This window comes from Pavona decussata, unplaced genomic scaffold, assembly GCF_977016875.1.
Source record: "Pavona decussata unplaced genomic scaffold, jaPavDecu1.1 SCAFFOLD_51, whole genome shotgun sequence".
In the NCBI taxonomy this organism is placed as follows: domain Eukaryota; kingdom Metazoa; phylum Cnidaria; class Anthozoa; order Scleractinia; family Agariciidae; genus Pavona; species Pavona decussata.
The window spans coordinates 6,742,501-6,763,917 of NW_028145473.1; the positions used below are offsets into that span (position 1 = coordinate 6,742,501).

The window sequence follows — 21,417 nt, forward strand, 5'->3', positions numbered from 1 at the left end:
TCTAAGATTAAAGCAAAGTCCCGTTAACTTTGCAACTTTTCCTAAAATTTACCTGGGAAAGATTGGGTATGGCATTTCGTTATTCACGCGACTGAGTCCATGGCAACAAAGTTTGGACGAACGCGTTTTTCGAAATTTGGATTTTTCCTTTTCGATAAAGTTTTGTTAAGTGAATTTGGGGGATTTCTTGACGTTCGGGAGAAATCGAGAAATCCAATATGGCGACTGTACAGAACCAATGATGTAATTTCCCAGTCATTTGACGTCATTGCCCCATTTTGCGGACGTCAAAGAAAACAGTTTTGCTTTTTTACCCGACGAGGATCACTTACACCACAGTTTTATTCAATTCTTTGAGAAACACTTGGGCCACTTGCTCCGGATTACTGTAGATTACAGCTTTAATGAATGCTTGATAGTTTTCTACATTTTACATTTTCTACCTTTCATAAAGTCTGATTAAAATTACTTCCCATTTTCTTCAAGGCAAAAGTAAAAGTAAAATAAAAAACTTAACACTGAAGATCAAACTGAATTTATTAACGACGTATCGTGAATCAGAAATACATGGACACTAAGGCTGTTCAAATGATGGGAATTGGAATTGAAAAAGCCAAGCTGTTTCGTGGCTCTCCTTTTGTTGGTTCATTCAGTGTTAGCCAAACAAAAGCTAAGGACTTTTGAAGAACACAAAATTGTTTCAAGCTAACGTATAATTAATTTCACTGCTCAAAGTGTATATTAAATTCGCTGTTCTACTTTAATCAAACCACTTTGGATATTAAAACTTTGTTACACTCCCTCTTGGAAATTCCCATCAGATGCCAAAATTCTCTCTTGTAAACATGTCAGACCTTCCAAGTTTACAGTTAGTTTCACTCTAACGTCTTTAATCCACAATTTCTCTGGTTTGATCTCGAATACGATTGGTAGCTTCTATTCCCACTAGAGTCCATGGTTTTCTGCTTTCCTCGGTAAAATGAAAACTAAATCAATTTAAACACGAAGACACTATAAAAAGGACTGAGATCTTCCTATTGATAACACCAACGGATTTACGAGTGGAGGTCTGCCGTTTACTTTACACCAAAAATACTTGAGAAAAGTTGTGAATTAAAATAATTGCAACAAACACTGTTAGCTCGTGACAAATACATTAATACGTCTTCCCCGAGAGGCTCCCTTTTCAAGGGCGACTTCGTGTTAAAAAGAATGCTGACATATAAATAACCCCTTTTTATGGAATAATTACTTTTAACCGCTCTCAAAACTTCTTTAGAAGCAGAAATTAATACGAAAATATATTTTTAAATTATTGTTAGGCAGACCTTTAAAATTGTTTTGAGCCGTTGGAATCAATCCAACGAGTTAAAACTGCGTACGCAATCCACTTTTAAGATGTGGCGACATTACACTTATTTTTCTTAAGTTAGTTTATTTGACAAGTTCTTTAAAATACTCTTCCATCATCGATAATATTCTGTGGTCTCTATTCCCTGTTGAATTTGAATTATCTGATACTCAAAAATAAAAAGGAGTTGAAACGAAAAGATACAATTAAATACAATACAACAAAGGAAACGAGAAGGCACAAAACAAAAATGTTCAATGAGCTCTGTTTGTGCGTCGTAAATTGTCGTGCAATAATTTCGTCTTCTTCTGCAAAACAAACATGAAATGGCCGAATTTCGAGTTCTATGTAGAACGCAAGGATGCGACAGTAAACTTTTTCTTAAACTAATCGCCGTTCCTGACAGTTCAGTCATATTCGGCCATATTGTGCCGACTGAACGAGTTGGCGGAATAATCGCGAAGTAGTCCAAATGAGATAAAATTATATTTTGAAGTGAAGCTCTTGTTTGCGTCGTCATCGCTGTCGTTCCAGGCTACCATTTACTAATACAGCGACGTCATTAAAAAATAACGCAAGATGCATGAGAATAATTCATCCCAAGCTCTCTCATTATGATAAAACAAGTGAAATAACAAGCAGATAAGAAAAAGATACACGGGTATCGTTCCAGACTTTTTGCTATACGTTGCATCACTTTTTGTCCAAAATTTAAGAACATGGAATGGGCTTGAAAACGAAACAAATGAGCTGAAATAACGAAGCGAAAGACAATTATCAATAGCAGGGCGTGCAAGAATTTACATTTCCCGCGATCATTAGCACGGAAACGAGGCCAATAGTTCACTGACTGATTCGCCTCGTTTCCATGCCCTGTTGCTGCCCTGTTGTGACTGCAGGCTCAAATGTAATAACAGATAGTGCAAATATCAAGTCGTTATTGTTTCTTGGTTCCTGTTTCGTCTTCATTGTCCTTCTTTGCTTCTTGAAGAGGAACACCCTCACTGACTTCGCCATTCACAGAGTAGTAGGCGTACTTGTAAAAGTAAGACATGATCATAAATACAATCATCACCAGTGCCAACAGGCCGGCGAAGAAGAAAAACTCGTTTGCCTAAAACGCAAAGAAACAAAAATCTAATTAAGAACACAGAAGCCCTTTTGCGTTTACCTTAGATGGGTCCTTCTGATATCATGTTTTTGACACTGCTGCAAATACATTTTCTCAAGACAAACAAATTATTTGTTTGTCTTGTGAAAAGTTGCCCATGCGACAATCTTCCACAATGTTAGATATGAATGCAACTTGAGTAGCCGCGTAAAAAGACCCAGAAAAATTCCAACTGGCCTTGTTCTCGGATCTCATCAATTTGCGTACAAAACTGTGATGTACTTAATGTAATTAAATCTTTTACTTGCAATTCAAATATATGATATTTGACACTTTCCAATATTACCAAAGAGCTGAGGTCTCATTTTCAAGAATTACCGCCAAGTTTTCAGCAAACTGACAAGTAATTCGTCGTTCTTCACTATCAGCTGACATAGCTTTATGCAGTTGACGCGGTACCAGCTTGTACAGATTCAATTAAAAGAAATGTTAGCAAGTGTTTTTACGTCAAGCACACCGCAACCAAACGTCACGCAATGCACATATTCTTACCATGTTGTCTGTGAGTCGTGCCTCAGCAAATACCACAACTATAGCATTTCCAACAGACACGGTCATCAGCCAGCCTGCCATGATACACGACTTCATGCTGACAGGAGCCTGGGAATGACAAGCATTACAAAAAGTCAGGAAAATGTTCGAGTATGAGTATACATTGTGAATTTCAACTACTTTATACAGCAGACAATGCATATTCCGTTAGGTTTATTTTGCAGAAAAGAGATGATTGTGGCAATGGCTATTGGAATTCAAAAAGAAAATTCGGGTTAACCACGCATTTTTCAGAGATGAAGTTTTAATTTAGAAAAAATGCCATACGTTATTGTGTACTTTAAAGCTCTTTAGAATTATTGTTGCTCATTTACCGCTGGAAAAAATGCACGGTTCCCGCAATTTTTTTTTTTTTTTTTGGATTTCAATAGCCCTTTATAAAATCTACTTTTTCCAAGTAGTCAGAAACTGCCTAAACATACTTCTGTATTAGGACAAGGCTGTTGCCTTATAAAAATTTCAAGGAGCCCACAAGGTTAAAAGACGAGAACTTAAGTGAAGTGTTAAGCCACCGTTACACGTTGAAGCTTTTAGCTGAAACTTGTGTGCAACGGCGAACGAGACCAGTTTCACGAAGTGGTGTTACACGGTGAAACTCTTGTCTTTCCACCACTGCGACCGTTGCGTGCCGTTGCAGAAGTAGAAAGCGGTTCTACTTTTCGCGAAACTTGTCTCGCAACGGAAGTTCGACAAAGTTTCACGAAACTGACCATGTTACACGGTGCAACGCCTGCTGAAACTTGTTTCGCAGCGCCGTTGCATACAAGTTTCAGCTAAAAGTTTCAACGTGTAGCGGCGGCTTTACGATGTAGGTGCTCCTGTAACTCCTGTAACTGTCCCAGACTACCGCGCTTCTGTTAGGTAGCAGCCTTGTAGAAGGCACCGTCCTTGACACGATCCATTCAGAAAATCGGGAAGAGCGGCTCAAAATAAAGAAATGAGTAAACTGGAGTACGAACCTGGGAATAAGCGAATTCCAGTCCTGTTATGGAGAACAGAACTTCTCCGGCAGTGATGGTGACATACTGAGGTATCTGCCACAGCATGGAGATTGATTTTGGTCGTACATCAGTGTACTTCTTAATGAGCAGCTACAAAACAAACAGAAAAAATATAAACAAACCTATTTTCCACGTAACAGACACAGCTGTGTTATGTTGTGTTCTCTTAACCCTATCTAGAAGGGGCTTCTTTTAGTCTTCTGTGGGGGGGGGGGGGGGGGGGGTGGGGGCGCCGCCCTCTCCTCCATAACTTCCCAAGTATACGCTGTACAAGCTATGAGAATGAGACTTGGAGGACAGATAGCACGCCCAAAGATATGTGCTTTGAGGTCCCCAACGAAAGGTGATTGTTTCATATGATGTGGTTATTACGTCATGATTGCCAAAAGGAGGCCATCTTGGATTTCTGGATTTCTGGATTTCCGCAAAACTTCAGGAAAGCGCCAAAATTGAACGCAAAGTAATAAAAACCAATAAAAGAACACTAATATGAACTAAAAACAGAAGTACTGTAAGGATCTACCATGTTCTGAAAGAAAAAAAAAATTTTTTTCACGTTGAAACTTGCCGTGGGCTAAGGGCTAGATAGGGTTAAAAGTGGTTGTACTGTTGGATTTGCCAACTAACGATCGTTTTTTCGAATCTTGGTCTTTGTGCTGTTGAGGTCGGTTATTGTTTTAACCCAAATGCAATAACAGCAGTAATGTAGTAATCCTGCGCCAATTGCAAAGTTTAACTGCTTCTTTATCCATGTTCATGTTAGAGTTTACTGACAATCCGTAAGTGAACAAACCTTAGGCGGTTGCATAATGAACACACAAGGAAATTAGAAGACGTTGAAACGAAAATCAAACCTTGTCTTTGTTGTCTGGATTTGGTTGAATCACTACTGTGAAAACGCCACCATTAGGGAAGTAAAGCTTTTGATCCAACAGCTTCTTGTCCGTACCTGCTGACATGATCTTCACTGAATACCTGTAAACAATATAACGAAAAAAAAAAGTCAGTCCGTTAGTCAGCCAACCAACCAGATAGTCACTCAGTCAAGTCCGTAAGCCATTCAAAAGTCCTGCATAGAGTAGTGCATGGATGCCGTCAACGTTCATGTCTGCAGTTTTCTTTCACTTACTTCTTTGCTAGGAGTTTCTTGTAGTCGGTATTTTTGAGTGTCCCAACTGCATCGTATGATAAAGTTTTGTTGAGTTTGATGTCTACTGAAGGCGCTACATCACCGCCCGTGTAGAAAAACCTGAAAGATTTATTTACAAATACCAGATATTAACAATCTTTGACTCGAGAAATACGTTTTTATCAGACTGACACGGGCATACTCGGAAGAAGAAAATACGAGCTCTTGGAAAGGCAGTCGAACCCTATGACCTTTTGATTACTTGCTCGGACGCTGAGGTATAGCAGACTAGTGGGCGCTAGGCATAACAAAGAAAGGAATCCGACTGCTGGTGTACTGAGGTCGAAAGTGACGGCTTTCAGTTCACAACTAGCACACTGGGATCACGCAGTTTTTTCTCCTGTTCGAGTTTTCCGCAAACATGACACTAAAGCTCTGATGCTTCAAATATAGCACAAAATTTTGACCACAAATGCTTAAGTTCAGATTTGTGAATGGCGAACCTTGTACAGATATCAACAAAGGAACTTAGCATGAGAAACATGCGTACTACATGAACACTTAGACAAGGGTACCACCGAGTCAGAGGATAGCTAAGATAGTCGGTCAGACTATCGTAGAAAAAGAGGTTTTGTCTTGGGCCCCCATATTCCGCAAGGGGTTCACAACATTTCAGAAGAAATTTCAGAATCCTCTCTGAATGTCCAACAAATTACCAACAAAATATTGTTATTTTAAGTTTCTCACCTGACTTTTGCAACTCCTCCGTTAAGTGTCTCAACAATATCCTTAAACTGAACAAAAAACAAAAAAACAAACAGGCAAAAAGGACAAAATTAAAATAATTACCAAGAAAATAAATTACTGCATTGCCGCCGGCATGTAATAAAATCTCATCTTTCATATTAGAAGGGACCAATGTTTGGGCTCAAAATTAAAATGAAGACAAAAAGACAAAAATGGACATGGAAACATTGGCGACATTATTATCGCTTGTTTTTTATTTTAAATTGTTTATCGAAAATGAATTCGTTTATTTATTATCACAGTACATATCCAAAGTAGATAAAGAATCGATCGCCCAGTCGCACATCTCTGGGAAAATGAATGACTAGTTCACGTCTGGTTGACTAATTGATTGATTGATTTATAGATAATTGATGACTCGATGATAATTGGATAGCTGATTGATTTTTGATTGATTAATTAATAGCTGATTGCCAGCGATATTGACTGATTGATTGACTAGCTGTTTGATCGAGTGATAGATCACTTAACTAACTGACAACTGATCGCTTGATTGACTGATGAACTGACCAAATTATTGATTTAATGGGCAGACGGATTGACAAACGGAGTAAAATTAATTGATTAAATAGCTGATTGACAAACAGATTGAGTAATTGTTTGACTAGCTGCTTGATTGTGTGATGGATCACTTAACTAACTGACAACTGATTGATTGATTGATTGACTGATGAAATGACCAAATAATTGATCCAAATTATGGATGGGAAAACGGAGTATGTGTCCACCAAAAAAGTTGTTATCTTGTTACTATATCCTACTTCTCTTCCAATCTCTCCACAGATGGCGATAAGTACTCTGAGTTATCTTTCTCAACTAAAATTTGCATCAACTTACATTGTCGCCGATCAGCAAACCCTTTTCCATTCCAACAACAAAAGAAGACGCTCCTTTCTCTGTGATAGCGACAGAGAATGACTTGGTGAGGTTGGTCGGACAGTTAACAGTTTGGACGTTTATGTTATTCAGCGTAACGGGAACATGGAAATATTGTGAAGCCTGGAAAGGAAACGGGATAAAATGTGCGTCAGCACAACATTTGAAAGTCGAGGGTAATAATAGCCAGTTTGCATGCATATGTGTACGGTTGCTTCTAATAGAGAACGGGGATATTTTATATGGTTAAACATTTCGCCTAAACTTTCGCGTGGTCGGGTGGTTAGGGCGCCGGACTTGAAATCCGGTGGTCCCAGGGTTCAAGTCCCGCTCTGACCACTAGCTGGAGTTGTTTCTCGGTAGCCCCAAGTTCAACTCCTCGGCCGCGCTTGTAAATAGCCAGCTGGTCTGCCTCCTGCCAGTTGGGATTTTTAGCCATGTTATTTTCAATTTAAATGATTTCTTTGTGAAGTTTAATGCTCGGCCCCACTAGCACTTGTGCTATAAACACTGCCGAGGGTAAATAAAAGTTAGTTAGTTATTTAGTAAGTTAGTTTAACAATGAAAGAAGTTCCGATAAAAACAAACTGAAAGCAGAAAATTCTCGAAACGCTGTCAAAGTGAGCATTTTTACCTGGGAAGTTTGGTATTATCAGCCGAGTCGATACGGTGAGACATACAACAGCTGACATTTCGAGCGCTAATCCTTTGTCAGATACCCTCTGAGGAAGGGATAGCACTCGGAACGACGGCTCTTGTTTAGGTTCGAAACTTACCTTATCAACTCAATCAATACGACCAAATATTCATTTTCACTTCTCATCGAAGCGGCAGTACAGTTTAAGAAAATACCCTACTTTGTCCATTTAAGTATTTTTTTTTTAAATGGTGGTTTATCGTTTCAATGTGTGTCCCAGAAACGAGCCGAAACAAAGAGATTTTTACAGAATTTGGCTCTACGTTCACATGTAAAGGAACAAAAGACCGAAAAAGACAACAATAGTATTCTCAACTGGTTTACAAGTAAAACATCAAAACGAAGGAAAACGCTTAAGTGTGAATGGGAAACTTTGCGAGAATGTTAAAAGATCTCCGTTTTCAAAGTAAAGAACAGAAAAAAAAAAAATGAAAAATAAAATAAATTAATCAGCTTATGCATAGCTGGTTCTGATGTAGACACTAATTACTGGCTATTTTTTGTGTGTATCAGTGACAAAGGTAAAGTTACGATTTCAGTAAAAACCGATTTAGACTTTAAGAGTCGCAATGTATTTCAAATCCAACCTTCCTCATTTGCTGAATGGCTCATGTCACACGTAGTGAAAGTAAAAGTTAAACATAAACACAATTGTGATTTTCATACCTCCATCACTGGTACCTCGGCGTTCAGCCCAATACCAAATACATTGATGGGACAATTGGCTGCGTTAATGATTCGAAGATTGGCAAAAGCGTTGGGGGGCTCATCCACTGCAATGCGGCTTCTCTGTGAAACAACACCAAGCAAACATTGATTGGCTTGAATTCAATTTCACTCATTCTTTGACAAAACACATGAACAAGGGCTACAAAGCGATGAGTTACATGAACGTTTACAAATACAGCTTAAAACATGTTTTCTTCTAAAGGCACAGAGTCACTAAAGTGTGCTTCAGTCTCAAAGATTGTTCAATAACTATTACATGTACTGAACTACAGAATTCATTTTTAGATATAATAAGAAACCGTTTCTTTTGCGGCTATGGCAAAACAGCGATGGTGTCAAAACGTGTACAGAGATTACTAGCACCTTTGGCTACATAAAAGGGATCGCGCAGCAATTGAGCAGATATTGAAACTGTTGAGTTTTGGTATCAGAGATTTCCACAAGATCGCACTACCATACTGGCAGATAAAACGTCAGTTAATCTTGTCGCGAGCTCGCTGCGATCGCGGCAGCAACAGCTCAACTAAACCAAATTTAGTTAAAATTTAAAAAAGCGATCTCTGGCTAAAATAATTAAAAAACTACGAGCTTTCGACTGCCCGAACTGCAGTCTTCGACGGGTAAAATGAGTGATGAGAAAGCGCTGAGAAAAAAATTTTAAACAAAAAATGTGAAATGCGAAATAATAAAAATGTAAATAGTTATGAATGTTTGTTAAAAAGAATGTTGTATTGTCCAGGTAACGGGCAAGAATTGTTATCTGCGTTAGGTGTCACTTTGGTATGCCACGCTTCTTATGTTTTTCTGGTTCTGAAAGTGCCTTTGTCAATAATTGACGCGTTTTCAAAATCAATGACATGGTTGTTGGACCAGGCGTGATTAGCAATTCTAGAACCTTTGGCCGCAGTTTTGGTATTCCTCAAACGTTCTTTTTTTCGGGCATTGAAAGCTCTGCCGGTTTCCCCAATGTAACACCACGAACAATTTGTACAGGGAATTTTACACACGACGTTGGTCTGCGATTCCATGGAAGATCGAAATTTCGGAGCTGGGAACTCTTGTTGTAGTGTGGCCCCTCAATATTTTAAACCAAATTTATTCAGGCCCCTCAATATTTTAAACCAAATTTGTTCAGGTAGCAGTGATCCCCAAAACAGTTCCAAGCTTTAAACGTTTCCAAGCTATGTTTTTAAGAAGTGTCCCCAGGTGTCCCCAAATTCAGCACAAGTCATAGTCAAGCAACACTCACTTGAATTGCTATCTGGATAAAGGCCGCCATTATAAACGAACATGCTGCCAGCAGCATCCCTGCACACATGCGCTGTAGAGGTCTGAGTAAAAAGAAAAAAAAGTCCGGTATCACTGTAACAGAATGTTATTCTTGATAATTGAACATTTTTGCCCACATGTATTTACTGATTGTTTCCGGCCAAGGTTACCAAATAGAACCCAGTTTTTCCTTTATTCCAGTTGGACTGAATCTATGGCTGAATATGATTTAAGAACTTTCGCCTCATTTCAAACCTTATGCCTCAAACCAACAAGAAAAATACTGTGAAACCCTAACCCAGGCACCTGTGAACTAATCATTTAACTAAAACTACTTAAGCTAAAACTTAACAACTAAATAGAAGAGAGACCCTCGCAGTTATTTACGCAACTTTTAAAAGCAGTTGTTAAAAGAAAGCCTGAAAAAACAGGCTTGAACGGGATTCGAAGTCATGACCTCCGCGATGCCGGTGCAGTGCTCTACCAACTGAGCTATCAAGCCAACTGGGAGCTGGTCATATTGTGAGTTTGTAATATACAATCACACTTGTTAGAGCCTTTAAGATGTAGGACGGTGTCGTTAACAAGAACGGCACAAAACAATAGGATTTAACTTACAACACTGAGTACAAAAACCACACCATCAAACGATGCTTACCTTACAAGCAAATTGCATTTTTTCATCAGAGGGTAAATCACGGTCTCAAAGATAGGAATCATTATCAAAATAAAAACTGGGTTTAGCGCCTGAAAGAGAACAGAAACAACAAAAAAAAAAAACCCAACCATTACTACATTGTAAGACAGCAACGAGAAACAAGAAGTTCAGCTATTACAGAAACTCTGTAACTTTATAACAAGGAAACAGACTAGAAAGTCATTAAAGATTTAATACGATCAGAGGTAGTTTTATGATGACGGTTTCTCATCTGCTTGTAAGAATCCGGCATTTAACTTATGCTTCTACAGCATAGAGCAAAAACGAATATTACTACCCTCCCATCCCCCACGGCAGAATTTGCTCAAGTCTTCCTTTGCCCGGTGGAGTTCACGTTGGTATTCATTAAATCGTGGGTAAAGATAGCGAAGGCACAACTAACGGCTGGTTTCCATATGATCGCAGATCGCAGATCGCAATAAGGTCTGCGATCGTCTGCGATCATATGGAAACTACTTCTGCGATCGTCTGCGATCCTGCGATCGTGATCGCAGAAGATAGAACCATGTTCTATCTAAAGGCTGGTTTCCATATGATCGCGGATCGCAGATCGCAAACAATCGCAATTGATCGCAGACGATCGCAGGAGATAGAACATGGTTCTATCTTCTGCGATCGTCTGCGATCACGATCGCAGGATCGCAGACGATCGCAGAAGTAGTTTCCATATGATCGCAGACGATCGCAGACCTTATTGCGATCTGCGATCCGCGATCATATGGAAACCAGCCTTTAGATAGAACATGGTTCTATCTTCTGCGATCGTCTGCGATCACGATCGCAGGATCGCAGACGATCGCAGACCTTATTGCGATCTGCGATCTGCGATCCGCGATCATATGGAAACCAGTCTTAAATGTCTTGGTTTTTAATTAAGACAAGTTGGCACGGGAAAGCTTAGGAATTCCACTGGCCTTTGATGTAATATGTCAAACACAAGGAAGAGTGTTTCATGCAATATCCAAACACCGAAACGTGGGTTGAAAAAAAGTTGTGCAGGCAGCCAAGCTTTTTTCTTTTTAACCAACTTAGAGGTGTTTGGAAATCTGATGAGCCACCCTTTCGAGTGTTTTATGTAATATATCAAACACGAGACACAGTGTTTCATCACATATCAAACACCGAGAAGAGAGTTGAAAATACGATGCGTAGTGGAGTATTTTTGACGAACTTCGAGGTTTTTGATATTGTAACTTCTCAAACAAACTGATTTTGAAGGAGAAATTAAGGATGCAACAATGAAGAGTTTTTCAGATCCAAACACGTCACGGTGCATGATTTCCTTTGTCTTTGGCTTTTGAATTATTAGTGAGTTTGAGAAATACATGAAGCTTCTCAAACCACAAATATTATTATTGGAGAAATTCGAAGCAAAAATTCAACAAATTTTATGATACACTGTAATTAAGAATACTTCTCCAAACCTCCTTCAGGGTAGTGATTTCCTTTGTTCTATATTCATGAATGGTTAATGAGTTTCAGAATTTCCATTCAAAAATCAGTGTCAACCTGCGACCTCTGCTATTACAGAATCGTTCAAACAAAGACAAACCTGGACTTGGTCTGGTTTTAATGTTCCAAATGCCCCCTAAAATAAGAAAAAACATGTGAATTTAACTTTTTATTTATAATTGCATACACATGTAATGACATGTATCAATAGGCAAAAAGACTAGATTCGGACTGAAAATAATATTATAATGCAAACAATTTACGGTAATCGAAGTTAAGCTTATTTAATTAAAAGTAATATGAAATGAAGGAGTCTCCGTACAGTTTATTTGCCACCATCAGCATGCAATAATTTTATTAATAATTGAACAAATACTGTGTCTGATTTCAGTTTTCTGACAATCATGCATGGCACTTACAATGTCACCATCCATTTCTTCAGCTTGAAGTGTCCAACGTGAACCCTAAAGTAAACAAAACAAAGTTTGCAAGAGTTAATGAAATTACACATAAATGACTGTTAGCTCTATAGTTTACCTTTTAAGGCACATGTAAATTTTGATGATGATGAAATTGTCACCAACTACTGTACATACAATGTTCAAGTAAAACAATTTTTATCAATTCTCTGAGCAGACAGCTCTCCTACATGTAGACCCATGCAAGACATTCCTAAGGTTTTCTCAAGAGGTTAAACACTCAGTCACTTAATGTTGAATTAACGGCAAGTATTCAGTTACTTGAGGTCAGTCACAAGCAAATACTATTATGCGCGTAGCCTCAGGAAGTACTTCAACCGATTTTACATTCCCATTCAAAAGAAATTAAAACTTGCCAAAATTATGATTCTTACCTGTTGATCAAATAACGTCCAGAACACAGGAAGTGGAAGAAACATAAAAAGAACTTTGAACAATGCCTTGATGTCTTCCACCATGTGAGACTGAGGAACAAAACCACAACAAACATTAACAACCCGTTGCAACTGACTGCGAAACTCCCACAGTTGAAATGTACAGGTCAGTATGAAAAGTTTTAAGTTTTTCATCAAAATGTTTACATTTTAAGTTAATTTGTGATGGTTTTCTGAGGTTTTTATAGAAAAATAGAGAAATCCACAACTGTGTACTAAAGATAGGGCTGTTTTGTACTCGCCAAGATATACCATGTAAAAAACTATTATGTAATTATCATATACAACTTATGAAATGATATACATGTAGCTCGGTTCTAGTTTGCACTGAGATTTCAGAGGAGACAGTTTTGGATGCAAGTATTAATAAATAATTTATTATATACATGTAGTACATAATTATACAGTGTATAGTACATCCAAAACTATAATCCCCACATTTTTATCCTCTTCACAAAATGTACCACTCTTCCCCAGTTAATTGCATTATCCCAGGTTAGCCTTTAGGAACTCACATTGACAATAGATTAAAAATCATGACACTGATTTCCTGTTTAATCTATAAAATAATGAAACTTACACCATAGTCGTCCTTTGCATAATCCATCCAGTGTTCTTTCTTTTCACCCGAGCCACAATTTTTAATATTCTTTTTAATGGCATTCTAAGATCAAAGCAAGAGACAATGTCACTCTACAGTAAATTGAACAAATTAATGTTCATGGCACCTGCTCTGCCATACAAAACAAAACAATTGCATTGCATAACTGTAAATTGTACAAACCCCAACAGCACATCCAACAAGAAGAACAATATTTCCTTCTGGAGGAACTTTCTTGTACTTGTTTCGCCCACAGACAAATAAAGCTAGACGAAAACAAGCGGAGTTAACAAATATTTTGAAAGAAAATAATAATAATAATAATAATAATAATCATCATCATCATCATCATCATCATCATCATCACAATGAATGAATGAATGCATGCATGCAGAAAAGTACGTGACAAATAAAACAATAACATACTTATTAAAATTAACCTGGCTTTTTTAAGTAGCATGGATGAAGCAACTAAGGAGCAAGTGCTTAATATTAAATTCACCACCAGCCCAAATAAAATGCTTAAATCCCTCACGGGATTACCCCAAGCATGTTTGTCAGGTTTGCGACACAGTTCAAAGGTACCCATTAATGCTCCTGGATTAAGCAAAGACCTCTTGATTGAACATAATTAACTGCACTTATTAAACCACAGACTACAACTCCATGTCTCCACACAAACTCAGTAGTGATCACGGACCGCAAAAACAATGCACTTACCTATTGATAAAATCATTAATAGAGCTGGAACACCAAACGCTAACATATAACAATCATGACCGAAGCAGGACACATCACCTGAAACATACATGTACATGCTGTAAGTTACAAGAAAACTGATTTATTTAAATCAGAAAATGTTTTCAATAGAGTTTTAAAGCAAGAGAATCAAAACTGTAAAGAGAAACATGAAACATGCTGGCAGATTACTCATTAAGTTGCACAGCTAGGTGAAAGGAATAATTTTGACATTATTTTCATTGTTGTTGCTGTAATACTTCTGGTGACCTTAAATACCAAAGGTGCAGTCACCCTGGCCAGGTGAGTTGTCTTTAATTGGAGTTACACAATTCCTATGCTGTAAGTTAAACATACAGTAGTTTTAAAGTTGCTGAAGTTAGGGCCTTTTTAACAGGTTATACATTGTATTGTTGCTAATTGGTAACCTAAGAAAAAGAAAAAGAAAAAAAAAGGTTTCCAAGTGTTGTGGCATTTGCAGTATCCACTGATTTAATAATGATATAAAAAAAAAATAGTTATGATCAACAACAAAACTACAGCTGTACATGTGAAAGTTATTAATAATAGTTTGCCACATCAAGACAAGTTATAGTGTAAGGACAGTTATAAACCAGCTGTCAAATTTGAAAACATACCTCTTAAAATTGGTGTGACAATCATGGATAAAAGGCTACCTAGGTTGATGGCAAAGTAGAAAATGGAAAAGTAGCTTTGAAGAAGGTGTTCCTGCAGTTGAAAGAAGAACAATAATAAATAAGTGTTAAAAGACTTGTTTAACAATTAAGTTTGAACTGTTTCTTGAAGTGAAATCTATCCCAACCCAAATTTAAAAGTGTCAATGTACATAAAAATATACATGTGATACAGTGCATCAAGGGAAACTGGTAAATCAAGTTATGCGACGTGCATTAGATCTATACAAACAAAAACAATGAAAATGCTAATTATACATAAACTAAACTAATTGCAATAATATAATACAGTGAATGCGTGACTGCTCATGATAAAGAAAAAAATAATAAAAAATTTAGTGTCCAAGAAATACATGGTGTCCCACGTAGACATTCTTAGGTGTTCGTCACGCGTTCCTGCCCCACGAACGTCTGCTGAAACGAACAGCCACTTCTGTCTGTTCGTCGGCTGCAGACCAATCAGGAGCCGTTTCCCAACTTTGGGTAAACTCGTGTTTGATATTAAAAATATTACCCTAGACAGGATGGCGGACTTACTGTAAATGTGGTTTTTGGTCATGTGTGCCAAACGTTTGGCATAAGGGAGTTGAATGCGTATCAAAGAGAAGTCATAGTGCAATTTGTGCAGAAGAAAACTGATGTGTTCGAAACCTTCCAACTGGTTACGGAAAGTCACTTATTTATCAAGCTCTATTGTTTGTTTACAATTCAATTCTTGAAGCTGCTGGTCACATTGTTGTTGTGGTTTCGCTGATTGTAAATCTTATGAAAGACCAGGTAGACAAATTGGCAAATCTTGGAATTCTTGCCGCCACTCTCAGTAAAATCACTGAAGAAAATGCAGGATGTTGTGGAAGGAAAAATTTCAATTGTATAAACTATATGCATGTCCGGAAGCGAAAATATCTCCATGGGTGATGATTTCTGTTGTTTCGCAGTATGTGATTGGCTTTACTTGTCATAATGAGTCAATGCTGATTGGTCTGTTCAGACAAAGGCAATTTGCTGACGAACGGAAGTGGCTGTTCGTTTCAGCAGACGTTCGTGGGGCAGGAACGCGTGACGAACCCCTAAGAACGTCTGCGAGGGACGCTAAGAAATACACAGTTTTGAGGTTATTTGTTGGACGTAAATTTTTATCTACATGTATAGCAGATTCAAAGTATATACATGTACAGGGTGTATGGAAGAGAGTTAATGATTTCTTGGACTAATCACTCACCTGGCTAGCAGTAAACTGATCCCCTCCAAATGCTGATACACAAGGTTTGATCCCTCCTGTGCCGAGTGCTATCAAAAGCAATCCAATCATGGGACCAACCCTGGAAAAACAACGAAAATGGTACAGTGTTAAACTACTTGAATTTACTACAGCAGCATTCCCAGCCCACCCAACCCTCAGATTTTTTTCCTTGAACTAATGTTCTGTTTCAATAGGTAATTCATGGTAACGTTGTAATTAACCCTATCTACATGTACACTGGGCCTTTTTCTTCTTCTGGGGCTTGGAAAGCTATGGGGAAGTGGGGGGGGGGGGGGGGGGTTGGTGGATGCTCCCCCTCCATAACTTTGACTGTATAGTATATGTATATTGCAGGGTTAATGTCTTGTCACCTTGTTTGTGGAAATCATGGTTGTGATGTAGTGGTAGGGATTTATCAGTTATGGGTTGTGTTGAGAATGGTGCCTAATTTTGTTACTGTGCATACATTCTGGACATCTCGAGATACTAAGGTTTCCTATGTGTGGTGCCTACTAAATACAGGCTGGGATATTTTTATGTGGTTTAAAACTAAGCAGAGAAAGAAGAACTCAGCAAGTGTTCTTGGTATCCAAAATGAAAATTTGGGGCAACCATGCATTTTTCACTCAGAGATAATAAAGCTTCAATTTGGAAAAAGATTAACGCAAAACATTGCTTTGTATTTTACAGCTTTTGAGAATAATTGTGACTTAATTATCTCTAAAAAATGTGTTGTTACCCCCAAATTTCTTTTTGGATTCCAGTAGGCCTTGCAAAGATCTGCTTTTCCTACCTAGTCCTAAACCGTGCAAAAATACTTCAATGGTATTAGTAGGCACCATCCTTGGTAAAGGTACAGGCTGTATGGTTCGGCTAGGCATGGCTCCCTTTTGTTTGAGAAATGAGGGCTTTTATATTAACAACAGACTTACATGTAACATTTATGCCTGGCCACTCAAGTGAAGATAACTTTAGTAGTAATAAGACATGCTATGGAGCAGCTATAGTGAGGGTTTTACGTTTCTACAAATTCTGTTTCAGAAACTGACTGAGTTTACTTACGTTTTTACTTCTGCCAAGACTGCTGGAATTGACGTGATGGCCACTGTGACATTCCCAATGGCATAAATTATTGAAACATAAAGTATGGTCCTGAAAAAATGTTAACCATTAATACTATCAGTAATTACAAAATACTAAGAACAAAGTTAATTTCCATACACTCTACTACAGTAAATGATTATTGCATGTATGGCTTTACATGATTGTGTCACTCAACAACCGACTGGGCACTAATATTATTTTATGAGTAATACAGTGTATATGCATGTACAGCTGTAATATAAACCTGTATCGTAATTAGGTTCAGCATGTTGGAACGAAGCAACAGCATTTGCCTGAAGGATGTTCTTTGAGCTTCTAAAGAGGTTCCTGAGACCCCACGTGTACATTAATCACAAATTCGCAGGAGTAGAGTTTTTGCAGAGATTTTTTTTTTCAGAGACTGGAAATCTGAATGACTTTTTTACCTTCTGCACCAAATTCTCCTTCATTCTTCCACTCCCCCTCCCTCCAAAATGGACCAGGTTGACCACCCCACCCCTCCCACTGTAATAAAAGAGTGGTGGATTTATTTTCCTCCATTGACATTGTCAGTGTGACAGGTCAGTGCTTTGGGTGCAGTGGGGACTCATGGCTGGGCTGACGACAGTGACAGCCTTCTGGGAAACTTTTCGTTACCCTAACTGGATCAGTTACATTTTAAAGATTACAATGTCTCAAGTTACTCACTTATATTTCCCAAGCAGGCTGTCAGCCAACATCGCTCCAAAGAGAGGACTGAAATAACACAGCATGTTGAATGCATGATAGATTGCAGTTGCGGAGTCATCATCCATTTTCAACATCTGTGTCAGGTATATAACAAGAATGGCTGCACAAAAATAAATAAATAAAATACTTAAATAATTTAAAAGTAATATGCATATACACATATTTGATTACACAATAAGATTTGTTACAAGCAATTTGCTGAAGAGTTGAACTGACTTAACAGAACATTCTTATAATAGGTGGTTTAATCCTTAGTACATGTACATGTAGAAATCCTGCCAATGATAACCATCATAATATAATATATATGGCTCATCAATTTTTATTAAAATTATAATTTACACTTACCATGCATTCCATAATAGGAGAATCGTTCACAGAACTCATTTCCAAGGATGTACCACACAGAGCTGGGATAGCCAGTCTTGTGAAATACATTCTGAAATAACAGATCAGAGTAGCTTTAAAATACTTTTAATTACTTTTAATTATTAAAAATAATATTTGCAAGTTGCAAAATCTTATTGACATAGTGACATAGGCCATCTGTAAAAATTTCTTATCTTATCTTATCTTATCTTATCTTATCTTATCTTATCTTATCTTATCTTATCTTATCATACATCAATACAGGCAATTTAACTCAACAATCATTGGATCTGTTCACTACCCAAGACTATGCCACAAACAGTGTTTCCAACGTGCACCACCGAACATGTACATGTAATTGTCAAGTACTCTGTTTCTCCTGATGTACAACGAAAAGGTAGAGTAGGTAGAAGTAGGTACAGCATTGGGGAAGGGGGTGGGGGTGGGGCTGGGTGAGTGGTACTGAGTCTGAATAATTAAACTAAGTTACATGTAAGTGTAATTGACACAGAAATATTTTCTACAGAAATTTACTGGACATGACCAATTAACTTTAGTAAAAAATGGTTCACAATAACAGATTTCTGCAACATGTACTCTAGTTGTAAGTTGGTCAATTTTCCTTGCAGCTGCTCCCAGTATGTTAGCCTATAAAAAATTACACTGAGCCTGCAGTTACTGAGCTTAATAGTTGGTCACAGCGTTTAATATTATTATTTTTTTATTGTACATTAAATTTTATACCTTTATTTTGTCAAGTCTTGATTCTGGTCTTTTTTCCTCATTTTCCTTCTCTTCATTTTCTGGCATAAAAAGGTACATGTACACGTCATATTTAAATTTAAGACAAAATATCAACTAACACAATATCGTAAAAGAAAAAAAATACATCAAAGAATGAAACCCGGAAATGCACCTGAACTGTTACATCTGTCAGTATAGTGAAAACTAGATCAAACACCACATGAAGTGCTTTTAATAGCAAAAAGATATAACAAGGGATTATAATAATAAATAGGGAATAAATAACTATGAATAAAAATAAATACATAACATAGAGGGGGAGGGATAGGCTGATGATGGGTCTTAACAATAATATTACTCCAAATGTGACCAATGAAATTAAGACAGTATTTTCTTGTGTTTCTGCTTACCATATACATGTACTCAAATACATGTATAGATCTGTACAATCCAATAACAAGTCTTAATTCTTAATTTTTCTATTATTTTTTTCAAAAAAAGAAAAAAAAAAGAAAAAAAAAATGTCACTGCAGCTTTTTGAGGAAATGTTTTGGCTAATGTACTCTGTGGATTAAGAATGTTAGACTGGGCAATGTTGTAAATCAGAGTTTCAAGCATCATTTTGTGATGATGTTGTTCATAACTTGTGCCCAGCATTTCTCAAATGCAAATTGAAGGAACCTTCTCAACTTGGTAAGTAAATGTACTATTTTGGAAGATACATATAGTTTCAGTTTTATAACGAGGTCAATATATCCAAGAGAGACATTTATTTTGGGTGAGAAACAATATAGACTTGTAATGAATGAGGAAGTTAATACAGGCAATATCTCTCCCTACACCCACAAGGTGCAATTATTGATAATTACACAGTATGAAAGTTACAGTAGAAGTAACAACAACAATCATTTTTGTGCCAAAGACATGATTATCATACTACATTTCTAAACTGAATATTGGTACATGTGTAGGGAAAAATGTTCTTCTTGAATGACAAAAAAATCTTGAACAATAGTGCAACTTGTTTATATATTGAAAAACAGAAAATTTATTTAATATTGTTCTAACTTCCTTTTATCATGCAATCAAACACCCACACATAACATCAAAGGGCCAATGAAGGAATAATATATGCTGTGTAAAGTGTAGTCGGGTCTAGATAAAATACAATATCCAATACCCCAATTGACATTCTTTGACACATCACACATAAATTTATATTTTTTTGTGCTTCAGTACAAATGGGCCTGAATAATCTAATGAACATCTGCTGCTAATGTCATCCTTTGTGGCTCACAGTATTGATTACACGCTGAAAAAAATACTGTTTTTCAGTTGTACTAGATAAAACAACTTGGGAAATAGTAAAATGAAATGGGACTACATTTTGTGAAATTTATATAAAACAGACTTTTCATCCTACATACAAGAAAATACAAGTTAGTGTGTATGAAGCACTTGTCTGACAACCAACACAGCTCTACATAAATTATACTTTTCTAAAGAACATATTGCTTTTAATTCCCACTTACAAAAAAACGTCAGGGAAGCATGATTCTAGTACACTACCACTGACAAATTGACAATGAGTTTATTTCAGTCTTTGGAAACGCATAATCAATACATGTACATCCTGTTTTGAGGTCAAAAAAGAAATCCTCACTTCAAATGTATGAAAAGAAACACGGTTTCATATTTTATAGGAAGATCAAACAACACAAAAATCAAAAGCTTTGGTCTGGGTGGCCAGCTTCTTTTATACAATGAGAGGTGATTTTCACACCGGCTACGGGGAAATTTGTTAACCTCGTAAGAACGACAAAAATTCGAATTCAGAGCCGTTTGCAAAGCAATATATTATATAAGTCTTATCGAACCAATTTCGTTTAGTCTTGGGAAAAAGAGTAGTATTTTGTTAACATCCAACGATAACAACATCAACATTTTGTTCGCTAGGCGACAACTAGTTTGATCATGAATTTGAAATCGCAGCAAATTAGAAAAAAACATAACGAAGTCGATCAACACATCAAATTCTGTATTTTTAGGGCCGTAATTTGTTTCTGAGTACAAGTTTATAAATGTTCTTGATTCTAACTTTTGATCTGTTGACGAAATCGTCTAGTGTGAGCATTGACATAGAAGACATTAAGTCGAACTTAACGAATTCTTCCTGAAAGCGGCGCCATTTGTACTTGACACGCGAAGTAAAATTGGAGATTCCTTTAACCATTAAGTTCTTACGTACATTACCTTGGGCGTTTTTCAGTTCCTCCTCTGTGTCTGTATCATTCAAAGGTTTGTACATAGCGGAAGACATCACAATCAATGGCTACCTCTCAGCAAAGCAGGTACAAGGATGTCGAACGAAATTTACAAACCAAAACACTTGACGGACATTCGGTCGGTTCATGGTGGCGGCATCTCACCGCCGAAGAATTTCTGCATATACTTCCACGCGATTAACCGTTAAAAACCCTAAAATCTAAGGCTTAAAACTTAAGATGGCATATGATACAACCGTCGAGA

The 21,417-nt window shown here is 37.2% G+C and overlaps 1 protein-coding gene across 1 annotated transcript; it reads right to left on the reverse strand.

The window, feature by feature from the left end:
- Positions 1-387: 387 nt before the first annotated feature.
- LOC146481302 (solute carrier family 15 member 2-like) lies at positions 388-21,291 on the reverse strand. The gene is made up of 23 exons (XM_085108952.1): positions 21,142-21,291; positions 18,889-18,947; positions 18,124-18,214; positions 17,734-17,875; positions 17,005-17,094; positions 15,922-16,021; positions 14,643-14,733; positions 13,987-14,064; positions 13,450-13,532; positions 13,246-13,329; positions 12,606-12,695; positions 12,172-12,216; positions 11,853-11,888; positions 10,241-10,329; positions 9,563-9,644; positions 8,251-8,373; positions 6,849-7,010; positions 5,952-5,998; positions 5,205-5,324; positions 4,930-5,050; positions 4,034-4,165; positions 3,015-3,122; positions 388-2,465 (listed from the first exon to the last, which is right to left on the reverse strand). The coding sequence occupies exons 1-23, from the start codon at positions 21,206-21,208 to the stop codon at positions 2,289-2,291; spliced, it is 2,217 nt and encodes a 738-aa protein (XP_084965078.1). The 5' UTR covers positions 21,209-21,291; the 3' UTR covers positions 388-2,288.
- Positions 21,292-21,417: the final 126 nt, after the last annotated feature.